The sequence below is a fragment of the Beta vulgaris genome, chromosome 4, assembly GCF_026745355.1.
Source record: "Beta vulgaris subsp. vulgaris cultivar EL10 chromosome 4, EL10.2, whole genome shotgun sequence".
Lineage (NCBI taxonomy): Eukaryota > Viridiplantae > Streptophyta > Magnoliopsida > Caryophyllales > Amaranthaceae > Beta > Beta vulgaris.
The window spans coordinates 64324471-64347095 of NC_079205.1; the positions used below are offsets into that span (position 1 = coordinate 64324471).

General features: G+C 34.4%; 1 protein-coding gene and 2 pseudogenes across 1 annotated transcript; 2 read left to right on the forward strand and 1 right to left on the reverse strand.

Annotated features, from left to right (window-relative positions):
• Positions 1-60: 60 nt before the first annotated feature.
• On the reverse strand, positions 61-1675 carry LOC125497116 (3-oxo-Delta(4,5)-steroid 5-beta-reductase-like; annotated as a pseudogene).
• A 1662-nt stretch (positions 1676-3337) lies between these two features.
• Positions 3338-5630, forward strand: LOC125491600 (uncharacterized). Its single transcript, XM_048643800.2, has 2 exons — positions 3338-3511; positions 4722-5630. Exon 2 carries the CDS (start codon positions 4742-4744, stop codon positions 5399-5401), a length of 660 nt encoding a protein of 219 aa, XP_048499757.1. The 5' UTR covers positions 3338-3511; positions 4722-4741; the 3' UTR covers positions 5402-5630.
• Positions 5631-12375: 6745 nt separating this feature from the next.
• On the forward strand, positions 12376-21335 carry LOC125497117 (aldehyde dehydrogenase family 3 member F1-like; annotated as a pseudogene).
• Positions 21336-22625: the final 1290 nt, after the last annotated feature.

Genomic DNA, 22625 nt, shown 5'->3' on the forward strand with positions numbered 1-22625 from the left:
AAATCGAAGTATTGCAACAAAGGAAATGGAGAAAGTATTATTAAGACAAGTGATCGGAAATGAAAGATAAAATAAACATTGGAGCAAATTACTCCCATCTTATTGACAATATAACATACCATCACAAAGTAAAGGGAAACGAAGCAAGATCACAATTTAATAGTAGTAAAACATATACATATTAACTTAAAGTTCTTTCAAGGAACAATCTTGTAAGCTTTCATCTTATCAACCCAATAAATAAGTGAATTCTTGGTGTTTCTGAATCCCAAAAATCCATGCTCTTTGCTTTTGTTCATGGTATCCAACGGCCAATTCAAGAAAAAGCCATGTCCACAAACTGCCAGGTTCCCACCTCCTCTAACTTTGTAGCCACCAAATCATTTTCCTTCACAATCTCTTCCCACACACTATCCTTCCCTTTGATCCACTCCGCAAGACTAAACCCCCCAACTCTCTCATCAAACTCCGCGACCTCCACCCCAAATTGCTCCCTAACACCTGCCATAGATGCTTCCACTTGAACACATCTCCATTGCTACAATTAAACGCCTCATTCTTCGCATATGGATCAACAGCAGCCCATATTTGGTGCTCCGGATCAAATCTGCATCAGATGCCTGAGAGTAGGACTCCCAGATAATTTTCGATCCCAGGGAATCGAAATGGATCCCCTCATGCTTACATATAGCAGCATAAACACACAATGTACCCAAAACATTCATGACAACTATACGGGGAAAACCCAAATATACACCCAGGTCGATGGCCGACCAAGTTATATCCTCCTTTTTAGCAACTTGAGCATAGAGTAATATCCTCAAGATCATAATAAAGTTGGGCAATTCCAACGAGGCATGTCCTCACTATAGGGAGGATCGAGCAGATGCTCAACCTTCCCCAGTATTCGAAAGCACAGTATAGTGCTTCATACCAGTCTGCAGACAAATGTGCTTGAGATTTGGCGCATTTGGAACTACTGCATTCAACACATTCTGAAACATCATACTGTTAATTTTACAGTTTTCAGCCTCTGTAACACAATTGGCCCAACAGACGTAGAAAATATTGGTAACATCTGTAAGAGGTGAAAGCTTCAAAACGACATCATCTTTATCAGAGATGTCGCATTGGATGTACTCAATTGGGTGCTCCGCATTCCAATTTGGCCGAGGACGACGAGCCACGCCGTAAACCTTCCATGGTCCCCAGGAGTATCAGAAAGAGGGAGGATTTCGGCTAAACTATTGCCGACTATTCCTGTGACTCCAACTATCAAGCGCTACACTCTGGTAGTTTATTGATGTAGTTGATACATCATCTGAGTCTTCAAGTTTTTTCTATAAAATTTGAAACCAAAACCAAAATCAATTGATGAATGAAATAGTAAATAGGACTAAATTAAATGAGTGATTAAGATTTACCTTAGCTGCACCAATAGCACCAGCCCACCACCAGCTCATGGTATGAATATTTGTTGGAGAGAGAGAGACGGATGATGAGGAGATGATGATGAGGAGGAGGTGAAGGGAGGAGAAGAGAGTTAGGTGGCAACGTGATGAGATGATGATGAGAGTTGCGAGATTCGGATCAGGATGTTTTTTGCCGTTTCTGCTTGCTTTTTTCTTTCTTTATTACTGTTTTATGTGGTTTTTTTAGTTTTGTTAGACTTATAGTACTAGCAATGAGCATGTGATTATGTGAATAGCTGGAGGAAAAAATGAAATCAGGGAGATTCATACTTACGTGGTGACCTCGAAGATGTATCCATTGAAATATGTCTGGGATTATTATTGGATATTTAGCTTTTTTAAAATTATTAGAGTAGGTGGTTCGAGTTTAATATAATACTTCCCCGTCCTAAAATATAGTTTTCATCTCCTTTTTTTTACGGTAATTTATGCAAGTAGAATATAAAAGAGAGAGTAAAGATTTTTTGTTTATTTAAATAAATGTTGTATAGGAAAAGATGATTTTAGGAGATAATGGAGAATAATTGGTGAAAGAGCATTAATTGTAATATTTTGGTTAAATAAACACAGGAAAAAACAAAATTCAAGAAGCAAATAAATGATAGATTTTTCTAGACAAATTACGGGAAAATGTGAAACTAAATATGAAAATGGGAACTATATTTTGGGACACTCAAAATGAAAATGGGAACTATATTTGGGACGGAGGGAGTATTAGATAAATTCAAACCTATATTCTCTTTTTCACTTATTCTTGCTTTATTTCCCTTTGTATTTCGAACTATAGTAGACAATTTTAGACAATAATGTGTCAATATTATCGAATGGATTAAAAGGTGTGCTAATTTAATAGATTAAATCGATCACTAAATAGATTAAATTAGCTAATATATTAAGAAAGGTGGTTTATTCTCTTCTAGATATTAGGTTTGGATTGTTGGGAATTTCATTCTGTCATCTTTGACCGACGACCTCAACGCATAAACTGTGACGAAACAATTCCGATATTTTAAGGTTTTGAGAATATTCCTCGACCTAGTCTCCTAATTCCATTGACTGACTGGTTACTTCTTGTAACCGAAAACTCAATTTTGTTCTAAAACATTGATGGTCGGCCATGCTTATTATAAGTTGATCCATTTAGGAAATATAGGGCCCAACAATGAGTTTTTTTTTCTAGGAGTCCCTCTCGGAATCCCTTGGTAAGAAGAATCTCCTTCGAGATGCACTCACACAAGGTCATAATAAGCTCCAACCTCCTATTGAAATTATGTTTTCGCCAAGATTTGAATCTGGGTTTTCCATGAGAGATAGGAAACAATACTATTGAATCAAGGATCCTTGGTGGGCCCAATAATGAGTATGTAGGAGCCTAATGGATTAGATATAAAACAAGGGAGGAAAAAATCTTCGCAGATTTATGAAGATGACTGACTGATAATGGTGAGAAATTTAACTGAAAATTGCAAAACAACATAATGTTCATCTCAAAACATCATCCAATTTGATAGGAGATGGTGAGAAATTTTAAATTAAGAAAGAAAAATACAGTGAGTTCGTTTTTACTACGTGGGTGGAGGAGCATGTGGTGGGTGGCAGGGGAAGGTAGATGGTGACAGGTGGTGGCAGGGTGAGGCAGGTGGTGGCAGGGGATGGCGAGGGTGGGGGGTGATGGAAAAAAAAGAAAAGGCAAAATAGTAAATTAAAGGTTATTCCGGAATGATTTTAAGTAATTTTAAGATGACGTTTAACAATTTTTCCTCTCTTTTTATCCTAAGCCGTTAGATCTAATCCAACGGCTGAAAAACTACCCCAAATAATCCCCTTATAAGATGTAACCCTAAAAAAGATACCAAAGTGAACTCTCTCATACTCTCATATCTCTCTGTTCTATCTCCTCTCGTACATTCAGTTCTCTGCTGCGTCGCTTATCTCTGTCGCCGGAAATAAAACTTGTTTAGATCTCGCCGGAAAGATAGCGGATTTCTGAGTCATCTCGCCGGAATTCTTAATTTAAACAGTTTCTCACCATTAAACATGTAAGTTTATCTGATTTTTTTCATTTTATTATGTTTTCCTAACTAAATACATGTTAATGTTCAATCAATTTAATGGCAAAATCAAAACCCTAAATCATAGCTGTGTTTGATTTTGCCATTAAATTGTCTAATTTTCCGTTTGTGTTAACAAGTCGGGTTCAGTTTAAGGAATTTTCAACCCGAACTTGAACCCGCGATTCAACTTCGTCAGAAGTAGGTATTTGTTTGTAGTTCAGGTAATGGTGTTTAGGGTATTTTGCATCAGAATTACGTTCTATTGAACTTATTAGATTGGAAACATTGAAAACTAATTATTTTTCCCTTCCGTATACCTTGTACCAAACAAGCCGTTACTGAAAATGAACCAAACAAGCTGTTATTGCGTGGTAGAGTGAGTGAATTTCAGGGACATTGTCTTAAGATTTAATAAATAACGAGCTCGGTCACGGGCGATATGCCTCAAATTATTTACCAACGTAAAGTCTTCAAAAATATTGTCTTAATTGTAGCGCAGTTGGTTAGTGTATTAGAATATCAAATGAGAGGTTATGGGTTCGAGTTTTGAGACACACATTTGTATTGCTTAATGTCTCATTTGATTGTATGGGAGAGTGTGGCAGCATCACATTTGTTTGTCTTGGGTTTTAGATATGTATATAGGTGGCATAGAGAATTGTTGTTTGTCGTCTTAATATTTTTAGATTTGCAGCTCTAATTGCTGGTTGATCCCACTCAGGGTTTTGGAGCTTTGAAGGAAAGGTTAAGTATTATGCTAGAAATGTCCTCTTATTCTCGCGGTTTAGAACTGTTCTAGTTGCTTTAGACCCTCTTTAGGGATCCGGGAACATTTCAGGAAGCTAAAGATTACTCTAGAGTTGTCCTCTTGTTCTTGTGGCTTAGATATTAGAACTGTTTTAGTTCCTGGTTGTCCCACTTAGGGATTCTGGAAATTGAAGGAAGCTTAAGATTACGCTAGAAATGTTGAAGATTCATACATGGCATTTCTTTCAAAACTTGGTCTTTTCCTGTATCCTTGCACTATATACATGCTTCATTGTTTTAAATCAATTTGTACTTCAATGATAAATTTCGGTCTTCCAGTATCCGAAGTGCCTCTTTGTTTTCTTTACAACATTGTTGCTAAATGATGTGATCAACAACTCTGAATGGTCTTCTTATATTATCTCTTTCTTTGCAATTATGTTTTTAGATTTTCACTGGAGCAGTAGAATGGAAGGCAAAAGAGACATGAATACTATGGAAGTTGAAGTAGCTACATCACTACCTTCTCTTCCATCAAAACCCAAATTTGGGGCTTTGAAAGCTCATGAGATGTCGGATGGTCAGGTACAATTCAGAAAGGTTGCTGTTCCACAACATCGATTCACGCCCTTGAAAAAAGCATGGTTGGAAATCTACACTCCAATATATGAGCAGATGAAAATTGATGTAAGGATGAATCTTAAAGCTCGTAAGGTTGAGCTGAAGACAAGAGCCGACACACCTGACGTAAGTAACCTACAGAAGTGTGCTGATTTTGTCCATGCGTTTATGCTTGGATTTGACGTTACAGATGCAGTTGCCCTCTTGAGGGTAGATGAACTATTTATTGACTCATTTGAGATCAAGGATGTTAAAACATTGAAAGGTGACCATAAATCAAGGGCTATTGGAAGGCTCTCCGGTAAAGGAGGTAAAACAAAGTTTGCCATCGAAAATGCAACAAGGACGCGTATTGTGATTGCAGACACAAAGATTCATATTTTGGGATCCTTTACAAACAATAAAGTAGCGCGGGACTCGCTTTGTAGCCTAATATTAGGGTCGCCTGCCGGAAAGGTTTACTCGAAACTCAGAGCTGTTACTGCCAGAATGGCTGAGAGATTTTGAGTTTTTATAAGACCTTTTTTGTCAAGTATGAGTTGATATTACATTCTATACACCTTGTTGAGGATTAGACTGATAATATTGGTAGATGGCAGTTTTGATTTGTTGCCCAGTTCGCCCTCCCTTCCCTTTTCAGTAAGCCTATGATAAAGATCTCACTTTTGAGAACTTTATTTATCTCTGTTATGTTATTTAAATTAATTATAAAATCTCTGGTGGTTTAGGAGTGCAATCGCCTGTTTTGCAATCAAAGTAAGATTTGGAGGTGTTGACTTTGGTTCCTTTGTCCAAGATATTATCCTTCTTTGATACTAATCAGCTCTGCCAGGGGGAGATTTACGGCGCGTTTGGTAGTCATTAATAAATTGCGGCAATGGGAATGAATTCTAAGTGTAATTTTAGTAGGGAAGCATTCTTAAAATTTTCATGGGGGGATAATATTTTTTTTCATAGACAAGCCATCTTTACCCCTAAACTTGTGTTTTTGTCTTCAAGGGGACGCAATTTTTCTTACCACTTATTACTACCTACAAGGTGGTATTGGATGAGAATGAAAATTCAAGAAGGAAAGTGGTCACTTTAGGATAAATTAGCATTAACATGGGAATAAACAATGATATTCTTCATAAATTTGCACACTACTTCATTTCCATTACCACCATCTATAACCAACTACTAAATGAGCTGTTAGGTAAAACAATGTTTTGTTTGATTTCTTAACTAGTTATTAGGCTCGGGATATTCCCCGGGTAAGAAAAAATTTCATTTATTAATATAATACTTTGTGATAATATCGCTAAATACAACTTAGTGGTTAAGACTTTAGTATATGCACTTGAGGTCTCGGGTTCAAACCCTATACTATGCAATTTCTAACTTTTTTATTGTACAAGGATTACATGAACTAAAACTTCTTAGGGAGAGCGCCACGTGGCACATTTTCTTATTTATGTACGCTTTTTGATATATTTGTATAGATGTACTTGCTAGTCCTATTCTAGAGATTTAATGATGCATCAACTTGGATACTGGACCACTTTGACGAAGTGTCATTGGAGAAAGGGTCCACTATCGATGGAGAAGGGCAGTCGCAAATTAGTAGGTTGATTATACACGAGGTTGGAAGCCATTCGTAAAGGTTTTGTGAATGATTTTATTAGGTGACTAACATAACACTAGGATCACTCAAAGGTCCGTCTCCAAGGAGACAAAGGTCGAGGTGTTTTCACTATGTAGCTTCAAAGTATGCCGTGTTGGTTGTAAGCGCAAGTTAGTAGGATCTATTTCTTTAGATGTGATCCCCTCCCCCTTTAAGAAGCGTATTACTAGTACATCAATATGAATATTTGATATAGAATAGAAAATGTAAAATGAATTTGTAGAATATGTTCTAGGTTTAATGTGTCGATCTATAAAATGACTTGTTATTACTTGTCAGAATTCATGAGTCAACTTATATTTTTTCTTTTTTTTAAAAAAAAAGACATAGCATTAGGTTCAAAGAAATTAGCAATTGTGGTCCTTTCATATTCCGAATGATAAAAATATGTTGGTACTCCATTTTAGCCTCCTAACTAATGGTTACATCACAAGACTGAGTTAATTGAGTTTTTTCCTATGAGCATGCCAAGCTCACCTCATTAGTCATTTCCATATCCCAAAACCCAGAGACCTATTTCTTACACAGAGCTTATTAATCTGCGATTCAAAATTTCAAATCATTTTAAGTTGTTGTTTCAGTATATAGAGATGTAAAATGTAAAAGCAAGACCTAAAATAAATGATTTTGATGTAAAATGTCAAGTCTCTTAAAATAACTTTTTTACTAAGAGGATTAGGAATTTACTTTGTAAGCAGTTGCTAAGATCCATCCATGCCAAGGTTTCAAGGTGGTCTCGTAAGAGTGCCCACAATCAACTCCATGCTTTCCCTTGGTTCATCGGCTAACTGAAGCAAGGCTGCTGTGAAGTCCAAGGAGTCAAGGACCTTTATTACAATCCGTAAATGATGCACACATCTGTATGTTGAGGAATGTGCGAACATGTACATGAGTCATAACTAACAAGAATGTACAATTAGCCAAATGTACATGAATAACAAGTCAAGAACCCATGTACATGGCTAATAAGTCAAATGAACATATGTACATCTATGTTAGTATATGTTCATTGATATTGGTTTTTATGTTCATAACCTAGTGCTTAATGTTCATCGTGCGCATCTTCCTCGATCACCATACGGACGTGTCCACCTACTAATTTGCACCTTTATTATCCACATGAGGAAAACAATATATGTCACAAGGCAATTAATCGCATTACACTACTAACCAAAATGAAGCGAAGGAGTTAAACATATGCTCAGATGAGAGATTGAGACTAAAGCCATGCTATAAAATCATCCTCCCTGCTAAGACATTGATTTGCCAAGCAATTAACGAAAGAATTATCCGCTTATACGGTGTGTTTCAACTCAATCTCGAAATCTCAATTTCAGTTAAAACACGGTACAGGTTACAATGCTATAACTTTAAAAATTCGATTTTTGTATGATTAATTTTAATCAAATCGATCCTATTCATTTATAATCAATATCTTGCAACTAACAATCTATCTAGTACCTCCATGAAATCAAAGACTAGTACCTCAAGTAATGGTGAATTGAATGTGACTTGGAGAGTGAAGAAACATTATTATTAAAAAGTACCAAGTACTTACCGATAGCAATTTTCTCTGTTATTAGAGAGTACTACTCCATTTGGGAAAAAACTTTGTCTACCACTCACAATAATTAATACTATTAAGGTAATTTTGTGAAGACAAAGTCATGCATTACCACTCACAAAATACATGTTTGAGAGCATTCATTATACATCCGTGAATTTACTTATTTGCTTATTTAAAGTTATTCTTATTGTGCGAATTTTGCTCATTTGGAGATCTTAAATGAGCAAAAAAAAGCCCTTGAGGCTTGGGTGTACCGTGAGCCATGTGTATGATAAATATTGCATGTTTGGCACAATTATTATTCTACACTGAATTGATTTTACTCCTTTCACATTCTTGATTTTTTCCCTTATTACATTCTCCTTCATCATATATGTGTGACGGTGTAAACTTATATCTGAAGGTAGGATCAAATAGGAGTGGCAATTGCAATGATGCAAGTCGAGTTCGAGTTTGAGCTAGCTCGACTCGACTGGTTAGCATTTCGAGTCGAGTCGAGTCGAGTTTGAGTTGAGTCGAGCTTACTCAAGTCGAGTTTTGACCAAGCATTGACCGAGTCGAGTTTTGACCGAGTAGATTTCGAGTATCTTGCAAGTGTCTCATGTTACAAGCAACAATAAGGTAGAAAAATGTTGAATTTAGGTATTTTGCTATTGATAATTAGGTATTCGAATTTCTCACGAGTTTTCGAGTCGAGTATCGAGTTACTCAACTCGACTCACCAACATCTCGAGTCGAGCTTTGACTGAATTTTAACCGAGTCGATATCGAGTAGCTCGCGAGTTGTCTCATCTTATTGCCAATCCTAGGATCGAATTTTCATCATCATGTGCATTGATGTGAAACTTTTTCAGCAAATTTATATGATAAAAAATTGAATTTATTAGAATTATCGCCTTAACCGCTATTTATTACTAGACGTCTTGATTCATAATCTTCCAACTGTCCCGACTCATCATCTCTAAATGTTTGTCTTCTTGTCAGCTAATTAATCAGCACAAATATTCAATTGCTCTATAAAGAGGGTGGTTAGAGGCTAATTAAACCCTACCAATACACAAGATCATGTGCTATGCTTTTAGAAAAAATTGGAGATCTCACTTTTCAGTAATAATCGAGTCTTTGTCACAGCTAACATAAATGGAAGGACGAAGTCTAAGTAATTAGGCCAACCTTGATTTTTAAAATTGGGCATAAAGCTGATGATGTTAAAGAATAGGTGATCAACATGGGCACCGTCCTACGAGCTCGACCCGAAAATGGTCGGGTTTTTGGCACAATTTTTTGGCTCGTGGTTGGGGCCGTTCGATTTTTTGGACAAAAAAAGGCCACGAGTGACCTATTAATTATGAAAAATTAGGCTAATTTTAGGTACGAACCCAATGTCTCGAAAAGCCCACATGAGCCGACCCGAATTAACGGATTTTGGCGCGATATTTTCCACTCGAGGCTTTAAAATGAGCCATTTTTTTTTGCCAAAGTTCGGTCCGGCCTATGATTATCTCTATGTTAGTTGGTTTAGCTGCTCTTGCTTGAAATCTTGATAAAATGTAATTTTGCTTGCTGGAAAACGTGTTATTAATATTGAATACTATTCAGATTTTAGCTCTTGCATGGCTGGGGTAACTTGCCAATAAATGAGGGAATGTAAATGGCAAAATATCAAACCAACTTTTCGTCATATGGCAGATTGCCAGCTTGGCAGTCTATTGTATGACTTATCTAATTTTTCACAAAGTAACATTAAAAATGACGGATAACTACCCGTTATCCGTACGTTTTTCCAAATTTTTTTTTAGAAAGGATTTTTCCAATTTATTGATGCTGTTAATTTATAATGCGTGGATTATACACTAGGGTGCACAATACAATGCGTAGATTATACACTAGGGTGTATGCACTCAAAAAGAACATACCATTTATATAAAAGAACACAGATCTTTTTTAACAACTTTTCTACTTTTAAAAAATAACATACGACTTTAAATAAAGAATGTGTAAATTTATATTTATTAAGAGAAAAGGTTATAATGAAAAGAACATATAGTAAATGAACATCTATACTTAAGGTAAAAGAGTAGTTGATTTAACTATAGTTGTATGACTTGTATCTAGTATTTCCTTGAGTCGTGTGAGTTTAGGGATTTAGAAGGCTCACGACCTCGCCAACTATTTTTGAAAAGCTTGAATCTCTTCTCTTAGGGCTATTCGTTATCGTTTTTTTGTTTCTAACTTTTAATTTTTTTTAAAACCAAAAACAAAAATATGGAAACTAGAAAAAGTAGTTTCCGGTTTTTAGTTGTTAGTGTTCAAAATTGACATGTTCGGTATAAGTATGACTAATTTTAAGTTTATTATCTCCCATATATATCATGTTCATAAAACCAAAAACTGAAAACTTACCGTGATTCCATTCGAGCCCTTAATAGTTTTATTTGTTGTTTCGATTCTTTTGTTTTCTCGATGTCAAAAAAAGTTTAGGTTTTATGTTCACTTTACTTCCAATAAAGCATTTTGATATCTTGTGCTCATTACAATGCCACATGATCATTTCTTTTTGCTCGTTTCACTTCCAAATGGACATCTTTTTATCCTTTTAGAAATGAGTCAAGTTATAGTAAGTACAACTGATTAAGTCCAAGCCAACTCAGAAAATCAGGGTTTGAGCATGATTTTCCAACCCGATCTTTGAGTAATTTGGTGTCATAAGTTCTATTTTAAATAATTTCTAGTATAATAATATTATTCTAATAAAAATGAACAACTTCTTAAGATAAGAAGAAAATATTGGTCCTTGTGCGGGAAAAATTTTAAACCACTCTTGATCTTCTACAAGTGCAATGAATCTACTACTTTTAAATTTCCTAATCTTTTTGCTTACTCGAACACTATAATATTCGTCTCTTGTCAAATCTTAAGTAATTTCTTCCAAACAATAGAATAACGGCCATTTTTTATTCAATTTATTTTTGCTGTACTTAACTAAACTTAACTTATCTAACCTTATATGAATTTATTAGACTTTATCTTAACTTATCTGAACTTATTTTTTCGATAAAGATTGAAATTAAGGTGAATGGAACTGACCATTTGTTTCTTACACTTATGATTCTGATTCTGTCAGGACATTGATAGTTGCTCGACTTGCTTCCTAACAACGTTGCTGCACACGGCACAGTACATTAGTGAACAGCTTAGAAGAATAAATGACAATCGTTGTGTACATGCTTTTTTTTTCTTCAGGGACATGGCACATGATCATTGTGGATATTTATGTTGATAATTAAGGTGCAATTTCTTCCTTTGGCAACGTACTTTAGTGCTCTTCGTAACTAACTTAGTCCCTTCATTTATCATTCTCTTTTCATATCCAACCACCTTTCCTTTCCATTTAATATTTATAGCTTAAGATACAACTAGATATTAATTAAAGGATATATAATAATAGAGTAACCTTAAGGTTCAACCTATTTGATCAATCAGATACGAAGATACTTTCTCTTGATCTCTCTTAAGAGTTACCTGTTACGACTTACCACTTATCACTTACCAACCTATAGGGTCGACTAAACATAATCCATATTACCCCACTTATCAATTTATGTTGACAACTTCGAAAGATACTTGAGGCGTGCTTAATTGAACTTATATTAACGTCATTCATTTTGATAAGAGTATGGTTATTCAATTGAATTTGACTTATCTAAACTGAATCATCAAACAAAAAATAATATTTTACTAATTAACAAGAAGGTGACATCAAGTATATAAACGAGTTAGTTACTCATCCGATTGTCATGTGATTTTAGGATAAAATTTTACTCGACTAATGCGTAGTTGTCTCTCCTCTTGTCACTGGCCTTCACATATTAGGGCACATTGGCACAACAATGTTGTGGGGAAAAAGACATAGGATGCACTCATGCACACAAGACTGCTGGTATATGAAAATCAAGTGGATTTGATTCTCATCACCATCAAGTTAAGTACATGTCAAAGACAATATATATACAACTACCACCTAATTGATATTCCCTAAGTTTTAACTGAAATTGATATAATTACACATTTCTAGCTCATTGGATTAGTTTTCACGTAAATACCATGATATTATTAAGTGGGGGACTACATATTTATTTATATACTTAATTGCATCTTACTGTAGTAGACTAGTAAAGTAGTTAACTGAAATAATTCTAGTAGTATGTAGTATTTATAGAGCCATTTTCCAAAATAAAAAAGACATCAACAAGAAGCCACAAAAAGAAAAATATGGAAAGAGAGATAGAGGAAGTGAGAATGTATTTTAAGGCAGGGAAAACTAGAGAAGAATCATGGAGAAAGCAACAGTTGAAAGGGTTGCTCAACTTTCTAATTGAGAGAGAAGAAGATATATTTGATGCCCTCAAGCTAGATCTTGGCAAGCACCCAGTTGAATCATTCAGAGATGAGGTAACTAAGAGATAATAACTCGATGATTAGTTAGCTGTTAGAGGTTAGCTGTTAATATTTAGCGGTTTAAGTAATATTTACAATTTGTTCTAAAACCGAGTTCATCTTTTCGATAACTAACTAAGATTCATAAAGACGGTCATGTAGACGTGATTTAATCACAAGTTATGTTTATAGGACTATAGACATTAATTTTGTGCATTTGATATTTTCGATGGTCTAAAGTGGTGATCCGTTGGGTTGGTTGGTTTAACCTGAACCTTTTTCTACTATTGAGTAGGCACAAAAACTATCATTTAAAAAAATATTTTTCGGCTATCTTTTTTTATCCATATGAGTCACGAACGCAGTATTACGAAGTACAAAGAAGGGGAGGGGGATTCGAACCTGTGATCTATCGTTCACAGCACCTCAATCTTAACCTCTAGACTAAGACATCATGGGTCATATTTTCGGGTAGCTAAGCCTATTTCCTATTGGAACAACTAACCCAAACCGCGAACCAGCGGACTGGCCGGTGGCTGCATCATCTGTGGGTCACAGATAGACCCTCTGGTTGTCGGTCGAACTGTCGAAGCCACTCTAGTGTGTTGCCGTGCTGGTGATGTAGTTCTCAGCAGGAACTAAAAAAGATCAGATCAACTTATATTAGTTTGGTCCCCATCTTCGGATAGTAGGTGGGCTGTGAGTGAACCAGCCTTGTGAATTCTGATCACCATAGTTACTCTGAATTGCTGTTGTGACTTGTGAAAGCTAAAGATGATTTTATTGCAGGTAGGAACGTTAATCAAGGACATTAATGTAGCCTTGGGTAGCTTGACAAATTGGATGTCTGGTAAAAAGGTAACTTTGTTTGTATCTCCTCCGTTCTTTTTTAATTACAACATTTGGGTTTTTACACTCATCGATATATGGTTTTCACACAAATTGGATGTCTGCAAATATTGTGTTTTTTTTGGTTACGGAGGAAGTAATATCTTTAGTTATATTTTTGTAAAAATTATGTAAATGAGATATTTTCAAAATACACATTGAGACGAATCAAATAAGATTTTATGTGGCTACCAGCTACTATGGCGCTCTCCTTAAGGGTTTTTTTACACCATGTAATCCATGTACACTAAAAAAATTAGAAATTGCATAGTATAGGCTTTCATCCCTTACCTCAAGTTTATAAACTAAAGTCTTAACAACTAAACTAAGTGATATTTAGTGTTATCATTTAGTACAATATTAATAAATGAAAAATTCTCTTATTCGAGCCCGGACCTAATCAATACTAGTAACTTTGTTTGTTTTTCCTTTTTCTTTTTTATGCTAACTTGTCGGTAATCTCATACACTTCGGTAACTTCGTCTGTACTAACCAAGTAACTCACTTCGTACAATCAACTAATCGTGTACCGTGCTACATTTAAGAATTTAACAAAGAAGTATTGCAACTAAAATGAAAAACGAGGAAGTATATAGAACAAAATTTTGCAAAACCAAAAAATCAACAACCTTGACATGAACATGTCTTGATTTATCAATCTCTAATTTTGCAGATTAAATTACCACTAGCTGCATATCGCACTTCAGCAAACTTGGTTGCAGAGCCTCTTGGTGTTGTTCTTATTATTGCATCTTGGAATTTCCCATTTGGTAAGCCTAGATAAACAATGACAATCATGTGAATATTACATCTATGTGATAAATCTAATATGGGCATAAATTAGTCTAATTAAACATGATTTGTTAATGATACATATTTCATTTTGTTTTCAATGATGCATGAAGGTTTAGCAATTGAGCCACTGATAGGTGCAATAGCAGCAGGGTGTACAGCAGTGATAAAACCATCAGAATTATCCCCTGTATCCTCTGTACTTCTTGCTGAAGCCATCCCAACTTACGTCGATTCTAGAGCTGTTAAGGTCATTCAAGGTGGAATCGATGTTTGTAATCAACTGTTGCAGTATAAATGGGACAAGATCTTCTTCACAGGTTCATTCTTATATCCTAACATATATATACTCAATTACTCCATCCATCTATCTGTCTATCTATCTGTCTGTCTATCTGTTTATCTAACGTACTTGTTACTGGCAACATTACCACTTTATAAGATTGGGAGTTACTCCTCCTATCACCAATTGGTTTCAAGATGGAACCTCCTAGCTTGTAAGGGGGCTAAACTCACCTCCTCGTATACCCTTGCGCAGGGACAAGTATGTGTTTTATTTCATAATTTATTTAGTGTTGCTAGTTCCCTTTTTTTTTTTTTGAAACAAAGGAGCAATACTATAAAATTACGTTAACATTTAGTACATCCGATAAAGTAGCTAAAGCATTTAGTCTATCGTATTCATAAAATTTAATAAAATCCGGGAGAGGGGTGTTCAAAATACACAAAGTGTTAAAGCCATCCGATTTCCCTTTTGCATCTTATACTATCCGCAATTTTGTTTGCTCCTCGTCCATTGTAGGTGAATCTAAAGCCTTCTTACCCGTGGAGCAACTCCCTGCACAACCATAATACATCGGATTTGTGAATCGTGACTGTTAATGCTGCTAGTTCCCATTACAAAAGAAATTTAGGATGAAAAAATGTGTATCTGGATTCTGGAACATTGGAAGTTCAATTGTAAACTATGAGAATTGTCATGAAAAGTTCGTACCAAATATCACAGACGAACTATTCATCATCGTTATTAACAAGGCTTAAATATCCCTGAGATAGGCTAAGCTCAAAGATGCGATTGTTTAGAATTTAGGGGGTTAAATGGGGCATAAGAAAATTTTCTTTAAGGGTATGGTGAACTGGTGAACCCTGGAAGGAAATTATTAATTTCATAGTAATATTACATTAATTAAGTTTAGAACCTAGTTATTATTATTGTAAGTCCATGGGCAAACATCAAAAAACCTCTTCTTATGCTGAAAACTAAAAATTGCAACATAAAATAAGCAAAAAATGTTTGAAAATGAGTAAAACGATAAAATGAGCAAAAAGTTCTTAAAATGAGCAAGAAAACATAAAATGGACAAAAATTTGTAAAATGGACAAAAAATTGTAAAATGAACAAAAGTTTGTAAAATGAGCAAAAACTTCGTAAAATAAGCGAAAGTTTGCTAAAATGAGCAAAAGTTTCTTAAAATGAGCAAAAATCTGCGAAATGAGCAAAAAGGTCGATTTTCAGTTTTCAGTTTAAAGTTAGTTTTCGTTGGATGCTAGAGGGGTGATAATGAGCCTGACAAGCTCGCGAGCAGCTCGGGCTCGGCTCGGTCAAAGCTCGGTCAAAGCTCGGCTCGTTGAAGCTCGGCTCGAGCTCGGGCTCGGCTCGAGACTTAAACGAGCCGAGCCGAGCTAGGCAAAGCTCGCTCGTAAAGCTCGTGAGCAGCTCGTTTATTATTTTATATTAAAAAAATATTCTATTAAAAAAATATTTTATATTAAAAAAATTTAATACTAATTTAATTTTAATTTAGATTACAAATTATATATTTTAAATTTGTGATCAACTTCACCTCTACTCCACTAGGCACTAAAGTCCCACATTGGTTAAGAAAACAAGGAAACCTTATTTTCTTTATTAAATAGCTACTATTCCTTACTTCAACTTAAAGTTTAATTTTGATCTCCTTGGTTGGAAACAAAAACTATACTTTATTTTCTTCATAGAGGGAATGAAGTATAATTTTAAATAGTTGATTATTTAATCCTTAAAATATTTGATAATTTTTTCTTTAGCAAAACATGGAGTCCCACATTGAAATTTTAACAATGCTAAGAGGGATTCCAAGTTATAAAAGCATATGTAAACAAAACAAGGGTATAATGAGTTTTTTTCTTAACAAAACATGGAGTCCCACATTGAAATTTTAGCAATGCTAAGAGGGATTCCAAGTTATATAAGCATATGTAGAATGAGTTTGTTTATCTTAAACAAAACATAAGTTCCACATTGAAATGGGGATAGTGAGTTTGTTTTTCTTTAACAAACCATGAAGTCCCACATTGAAATCTTAGCAATGCTAAGAGGGAAATCAAGTTATAAAAGCATATGATGGGTGAGTGAACAAGCTCACCTACTTCGAGCCAAGCCGAGCTCATTAGTCGAGCCTAAACGAGTCGCGAGCCGAGCCTAAGCAGCTCGCGAGCAGCCTAAACGAGTCGCAGGCGAGCCTAAACGAGCTCGCGAGCCGAGCTCGAGCCCCAAATTTCCATCACGAGCCGAGCTCGAGCTCAGCTCTCCCAAGCTCGGCGAGCTCACGAGCGAGCCGAGCCTGGAAATTAAATAACGAGCTCGAGCCGAGCCCAGTGCTATTCGGGCTCGGCTCGCTCGATAAGCACCCCTACAGTGATGCTACCCCCTCTCTCTATTAGTATTTCTATAGTTTGATTTTCACGATTGACAATTCGCAATTTTTTACATGTTTAAGTTTAACTATGTATTGACTAAAAAAATATGAAATTTGATGTTTTGACAATATAATTGAGACAAATATTTTTTAAATTTAGTCAAAATGAAATACTTCCTCCATTTCATTTGTTGCATTTAAAACGAAATAGAGAAAGTATATGATTGCCCATAACTTAAGTGAACAACTAATAATAAACGAAGAAATTAGATATTTGTCGTTTGCATGTCCCATTTTCTCTAACTGTCGCACCAACAATTCTCATGTGCATACCCTTATGTCGTACAGAAAATTGTGTGACCTGGCTGTAAGTTAATATTTTCCCTTTAGGATAATAATTAAGAGTCGGTGAATTAATGCGAGATAGATGTTACTAACTGTCTAACCAAATCGAAAGTGACGATGCTCAATGCTTTGGAGAAAGTATTCTTCCGCAAATAAGTACATGCACCCAAGTCCATGTAGAGCATGGTGCACTCTTTTCTAAACTACGTCGTTTTATTATTTTTAGAGTCTATAATTTAAAAAATTATTGTTATTTGTTTCCTTAAATTTTGCAAGTAAAGATTTCTTTTTCAAATTTAAATTTAAAAGATATATGTTCTTTTACCTTAAGGGTAGATGTTCATTTACTATATGTTCTTTTCATTATAACATTTTTTCTTTTATAAATATAGATTTACACGTTCTTTAATTTTAAACCGTGTGTTCTTTTTTAAAGTAGAAAAATTGTTGAAAAAAGTTCATGTTCTTTTGTATTAATTGTATGTTCTTTTTGGGTGCACAATGAGCATTGTACACCCTAATCCATAATCCACGCTTTGGTATTCTTCTATATCCGATATTGGATAATTTGTCTAATATTATAAAATTTTTGTAATTTTACTTGCAACTTGATATAATTCAATGTAATATCATACAACATTCATTTGATATGATAAGATATAGCGAAGATATATCATATGATATATTAGTCAACTGATAAAATGGTGTCAAAAATATGATACTTCCTCCGTTCCATTTTAAATGAAACGTTTGCTTTTTCACGCAACCCAACGCGCTTCTTTAGTCATTAATATCTTTAGTTGTGTAAACGTAAAAAATATAAAAAAGTTATGATTTGATAGTATACATCGAGACGAATCTAACAAGATCCACTTGACTATGTTTTTCTTTATATAATAGCGATAAATTGGAGTTAAAATTGATTAGTGAATAGTGTCATTTCATCCAATGTTTCATTTAAAACAGAACGGAGGAAGTATATTATATTTCAAGTAATAAACCTCAAATAAAATATATTATTTATATAGTTTTATGAGTTTTCTAAAATATCAATTAGGTTTCAAGTAACAAACCTCAAATAAAAATATTTTTTTAATAATTTATAATTTTTTATATTAATTTTTGTCACAAAAATTACAAAAATATCATGATATATATGGACAATCAGATATGGGATATGATTGTCCTAATGCCTTGAGTCTTGACCTATAAATGTACATTTCGACAGGCAGTAGTCGAGTGGGACGAATAGTTATGATGGCTGCATCAATGCATTTGACACCCGTAGTTTTGGAATTGGGTGGAAAATCCCCCTGCATCGTTGATTCACTATCTACATCTTGGCGTACAGAGGTAAACTTTTTATTGATTTGTCAGTTTTTAAATTTGATATGTTTATTCATAAATTAAAGCTTAGAAACTTACATAAATGTTGTGCCCTTAATTATGAGTGTCTTATTAAAAAATATTCTAAAGGTGATCACTGGACGGGTTTGATTTAAGCCACATGGTCCAGGTTGTGGCTCAGGTCGAGATCTAGATAGAATCCATATGGCTCAATCCAACCACTAACCCAATTTGATTTAGCTTACCGATTGATTAACTTGGCTTATTTAAGCTAACTTTTTTCCGGGAAGAAAAAGTTTGCCAATTTTTCCACCCACTTGAAGCTCAAATTAAAGTACTTGTATTATAGTTGTACAATTTAGTGTGTGACTGCTTCTTGCCTCCTTTTATTTTTTAAGTAAGAAGAAGGCTCGTCTTAAAAAGCGAAACAAGGGGAAATGCTTACTAGAATAGGTTAGGTGAGCTTCGACCCCTGGCCTCCCACCTAAACATCGGAGAGTTAGCCAACTATTCTAGAATATAGCCTCTTATCTTTGTCCCACCCTGCCTCTTAGGTTGGTCTGATTCACTCTTACTTGAAATTGTTTCGTGTTAATGTATTATGAAACCTTATATCCAAAAATAATAATAATTGTCTTTAAAATGGAAAGGTATTGCAATTCATATTGTTGAAACCCATTGAAAATCCACTTGTTAGTGTCCCAGGCCCATTTTCATATAATCTGAAAATTAACACATACTTAAGTGTCGTCTTATATATATATAGGACAATTTTAGTATTCTTGAATACTACTTGTGATTAATACCAATTTTATTGGATTTTTGAGTTGCTTAAGGCTCATTTCTCCTGTTTTTTTGGTTCACAAGATTATCCTCAGACGATTAATAGGAGGAAAATTTGGAACATGCGGTGGACAAGTATGTATTGGGGTGGATTATATCCTTGTAGAAAAGAAGCTATCTTCAACTTTGGTATGATTTATATATAAAAAATAATCAGTTCTTATTTGTTTGATCTTTGAAAAGTAAACAATAATTTATAAACTTTGCCAATGGTATAAACAGGTTGAGTTATTGAAGGATGGAATCAAGAAATCTTTTGGGGAAAATCCAGAAGAATGTGTTGCAAGAATAATCAATAACATCATTTCAATCGATTGAAGGGACTTCTTGATGATCCTCGAGTCAAAACATTATAGTCCACGGTGGTTCAATCCATGAGGATAAGTTGTAAGTTAATTCTTTCAAAATTTCTACAAATTAAATCATCGTGCTTTTAGTGGTGGATGCAGTGTTTTCAAAGTACGAACTGCGAAGTAGTAAATAAAGTAATAACAACAAGGGATTTTTTTTTTGGAAAGGAGAGGACGGCAAGAATATTTTGCTCGCTTTTAGGTTTTTTTATTTAATTAAATAAGTTTCTTTTAGAGACAAATTTTGAAGAAGAAAATACTATTATACTAATTTTATGATATATATATAGTAACCCTGATTGATTTTTTCTATAATTAATCTATTATATAGTTAGACTAAAAATAATTTTATGAGTTAGAAGTAGCTAATTGTTGCCAATTAATATATTGTAATGACTACAGTCATACAAAAACTTACAAAAATATCGGGATACATATTAAAATTAATATTCATTATCTAGCTAACAACCACTCTAGCTAAAATTAAGCGACTCTCTCAGTTCTTTTTTATTGTTTCTATTTGCAATTTTTTTGTAAGAGTAAATTAATTGGTCAAAGTAGGAAAAAGTTTTGGAAAACGAATGAAGTATATCCGATGAGAAAAGTAAGTTAAATTGTCAGATAATATCGAATGAAGGGGTTAACGTATTTAACTTGTTCATCAGGTTCATTGAGCCAACTATCTTAGTTGATCCTCCACTTGATGCTGAAATCATGACAGAAGAAATTTTTGGCCCCTTGCTTCCAATAATTACGGTGAGTTTACGTAGACTTTTTTTTCCAAACTACATGCATGATGCATGATGCATGAGAGTGCTGATATACACATAACAGGTATGGGGCAGCAGTTGTCCATAACCAGGACATTTTTGTAATTTTGGGGCCCAACGTTTGCAGAGTGAGGTCCATGGACCCAACGTCCTGGCCACACGTTCGCTATGGACCTCACGTCCTGGCCAGACGTTGGGTCCATGGGGCGACCGTTCTGGCCATACGTTGGACCCATGGATCCAACGTCCTGGCCAGACGTTGGTTCAACTTTTTACGCTTTACTTATTTATGTTGTAATAACATCTTTACCATGGTTATGGGCAACTGCTGCCCCCATAACTGTTATGCAAGGATACTTTCTCTGATGCATGATGCATTGATGAATATGCAACGTAAACTTATATCGACTTTTTATTATTAAGGACTTGTTTTCCCCATCTTATTTTCAGTTCAGTTCAATACAGTTCAACTTAGCTCTTGACAGTACTTTTACTCTCACATGCATATCACTATTCAATTCAGTTCAATTCAGTGCAGTTCAATTCAACTGTTTTATGCAGAAGAGAACAGGCCTAACTTCTATTATTGCTAAAACAAAATTGTGATTTACTAATTATGAACTCAGTTGGAGAATATTGAAGGTAGTATTGAATTCATAAATTCAAGGTCGAAGCCACTCGTAATTTATTGTTTCACCAACAACAATAAATTCATGAAAAGAGTATCTTCAGAGCATCATCTGTGCAGTTTTATTCAATGACACATTGTTCAGGTATTTTGTTGTCGTACACAAAAGAGTCTAATTAACGATGTTATTCATAAAAATAATTGTTCATACTTACAATTATTCATCTATAAATGATACGTAAATTAGATCCTACGCAAGGGAGCATGATGTGCATCATATGTTTATGAAAGCACATATAGTCAAATTAAAGTAAAAGAATATTTATACAAATACATTAAAAGGCGTTTTTAAACAAGGAACAACGCCGCATGACACTCTTACTTAGGTTGCTTTCTAACGTGTAATCCACATACAAATAAAAAAAAGATAAAAATTAACGCACTACATTAGATTTGATCTTACAACCACTAAACCAAGTTATATTTGATGTTATCATTTCAAAGTAGAATATTAATAAATGAAATCTATAATGATCCGGGGTATCATCCGGGACTAAAAGCTAGTATAGTTTCAAAAAAGAGTATATATCTCATGTTCATTTGCAATAGAACATATAACTCATAATAAATAGCATATGAAATATTTTCTTTTGAGTACAAAATGATTTTAAATATATGTACTTCCTCCGTTTTTTTAGATGTTACACTTTCAGCTATTTTAAGAAGTTTTTAATTAGATGTTACACTTTTATTTTGGGTAATAAGTTCTCTCTATCTCTCTCCTATCACATGTTCACATGGGACCCTTTTGTTTTTCATTCTACCTATCTCTCTCCTCTCCAAAAATTACCTAGGAGTCCGTGATTTGAAAAGTGTAACATCTAAAAAAAACGGAGGAAGTTCTACTCCCTCCGTTTCAAAATATAAGACATTTACGTTTTACGAAAATTTGTTTTGACTACAAATATCTCTCGTAATATGATAAATAAAAATTATATCGTTGGATTCGTCATGAAAAATACTATAATAACATTAATTTTTTTTAAATTTTTTATCCACGTAAATTGAGAGTAATTAACGGTCAAATTCGACGTCACAAATCGTGCGTGCCTATATTTTGAAACAGATGGAGTATAATATAAAATTTACATATTACCATTAATATGACCTTAAACTTTGTGCAAACTACAGTATGCAGCTGACACAATTCTTTGAGGAGTGGGGAAGTGGATTTGGAAGATACCATGGAAATTTACATTTGATGCATTCAGCCATGAAAGCTATTGTTAAGAGACTTATTTCCAGATTTTTGGTTTAGGTTTCCTCCTTGGACTAGTAAGAAGTTAGAACTCTTAAGAGCAGCATTTTCTTACAACTACTTTCTCATTGTCCTCATCGTTTTGGGTTTGAAGAAGCCTCGGAA

Bases quoted from the DNA above. Each gene is read 5' to 3' on its own strand.
- LOC125491600 (XM_048643800.2), top strand. From the start codon at position 4,742: ATGGAAGGCAAAAGAGACATGAATACTATGGAAGTTGAAGTAGCTACA.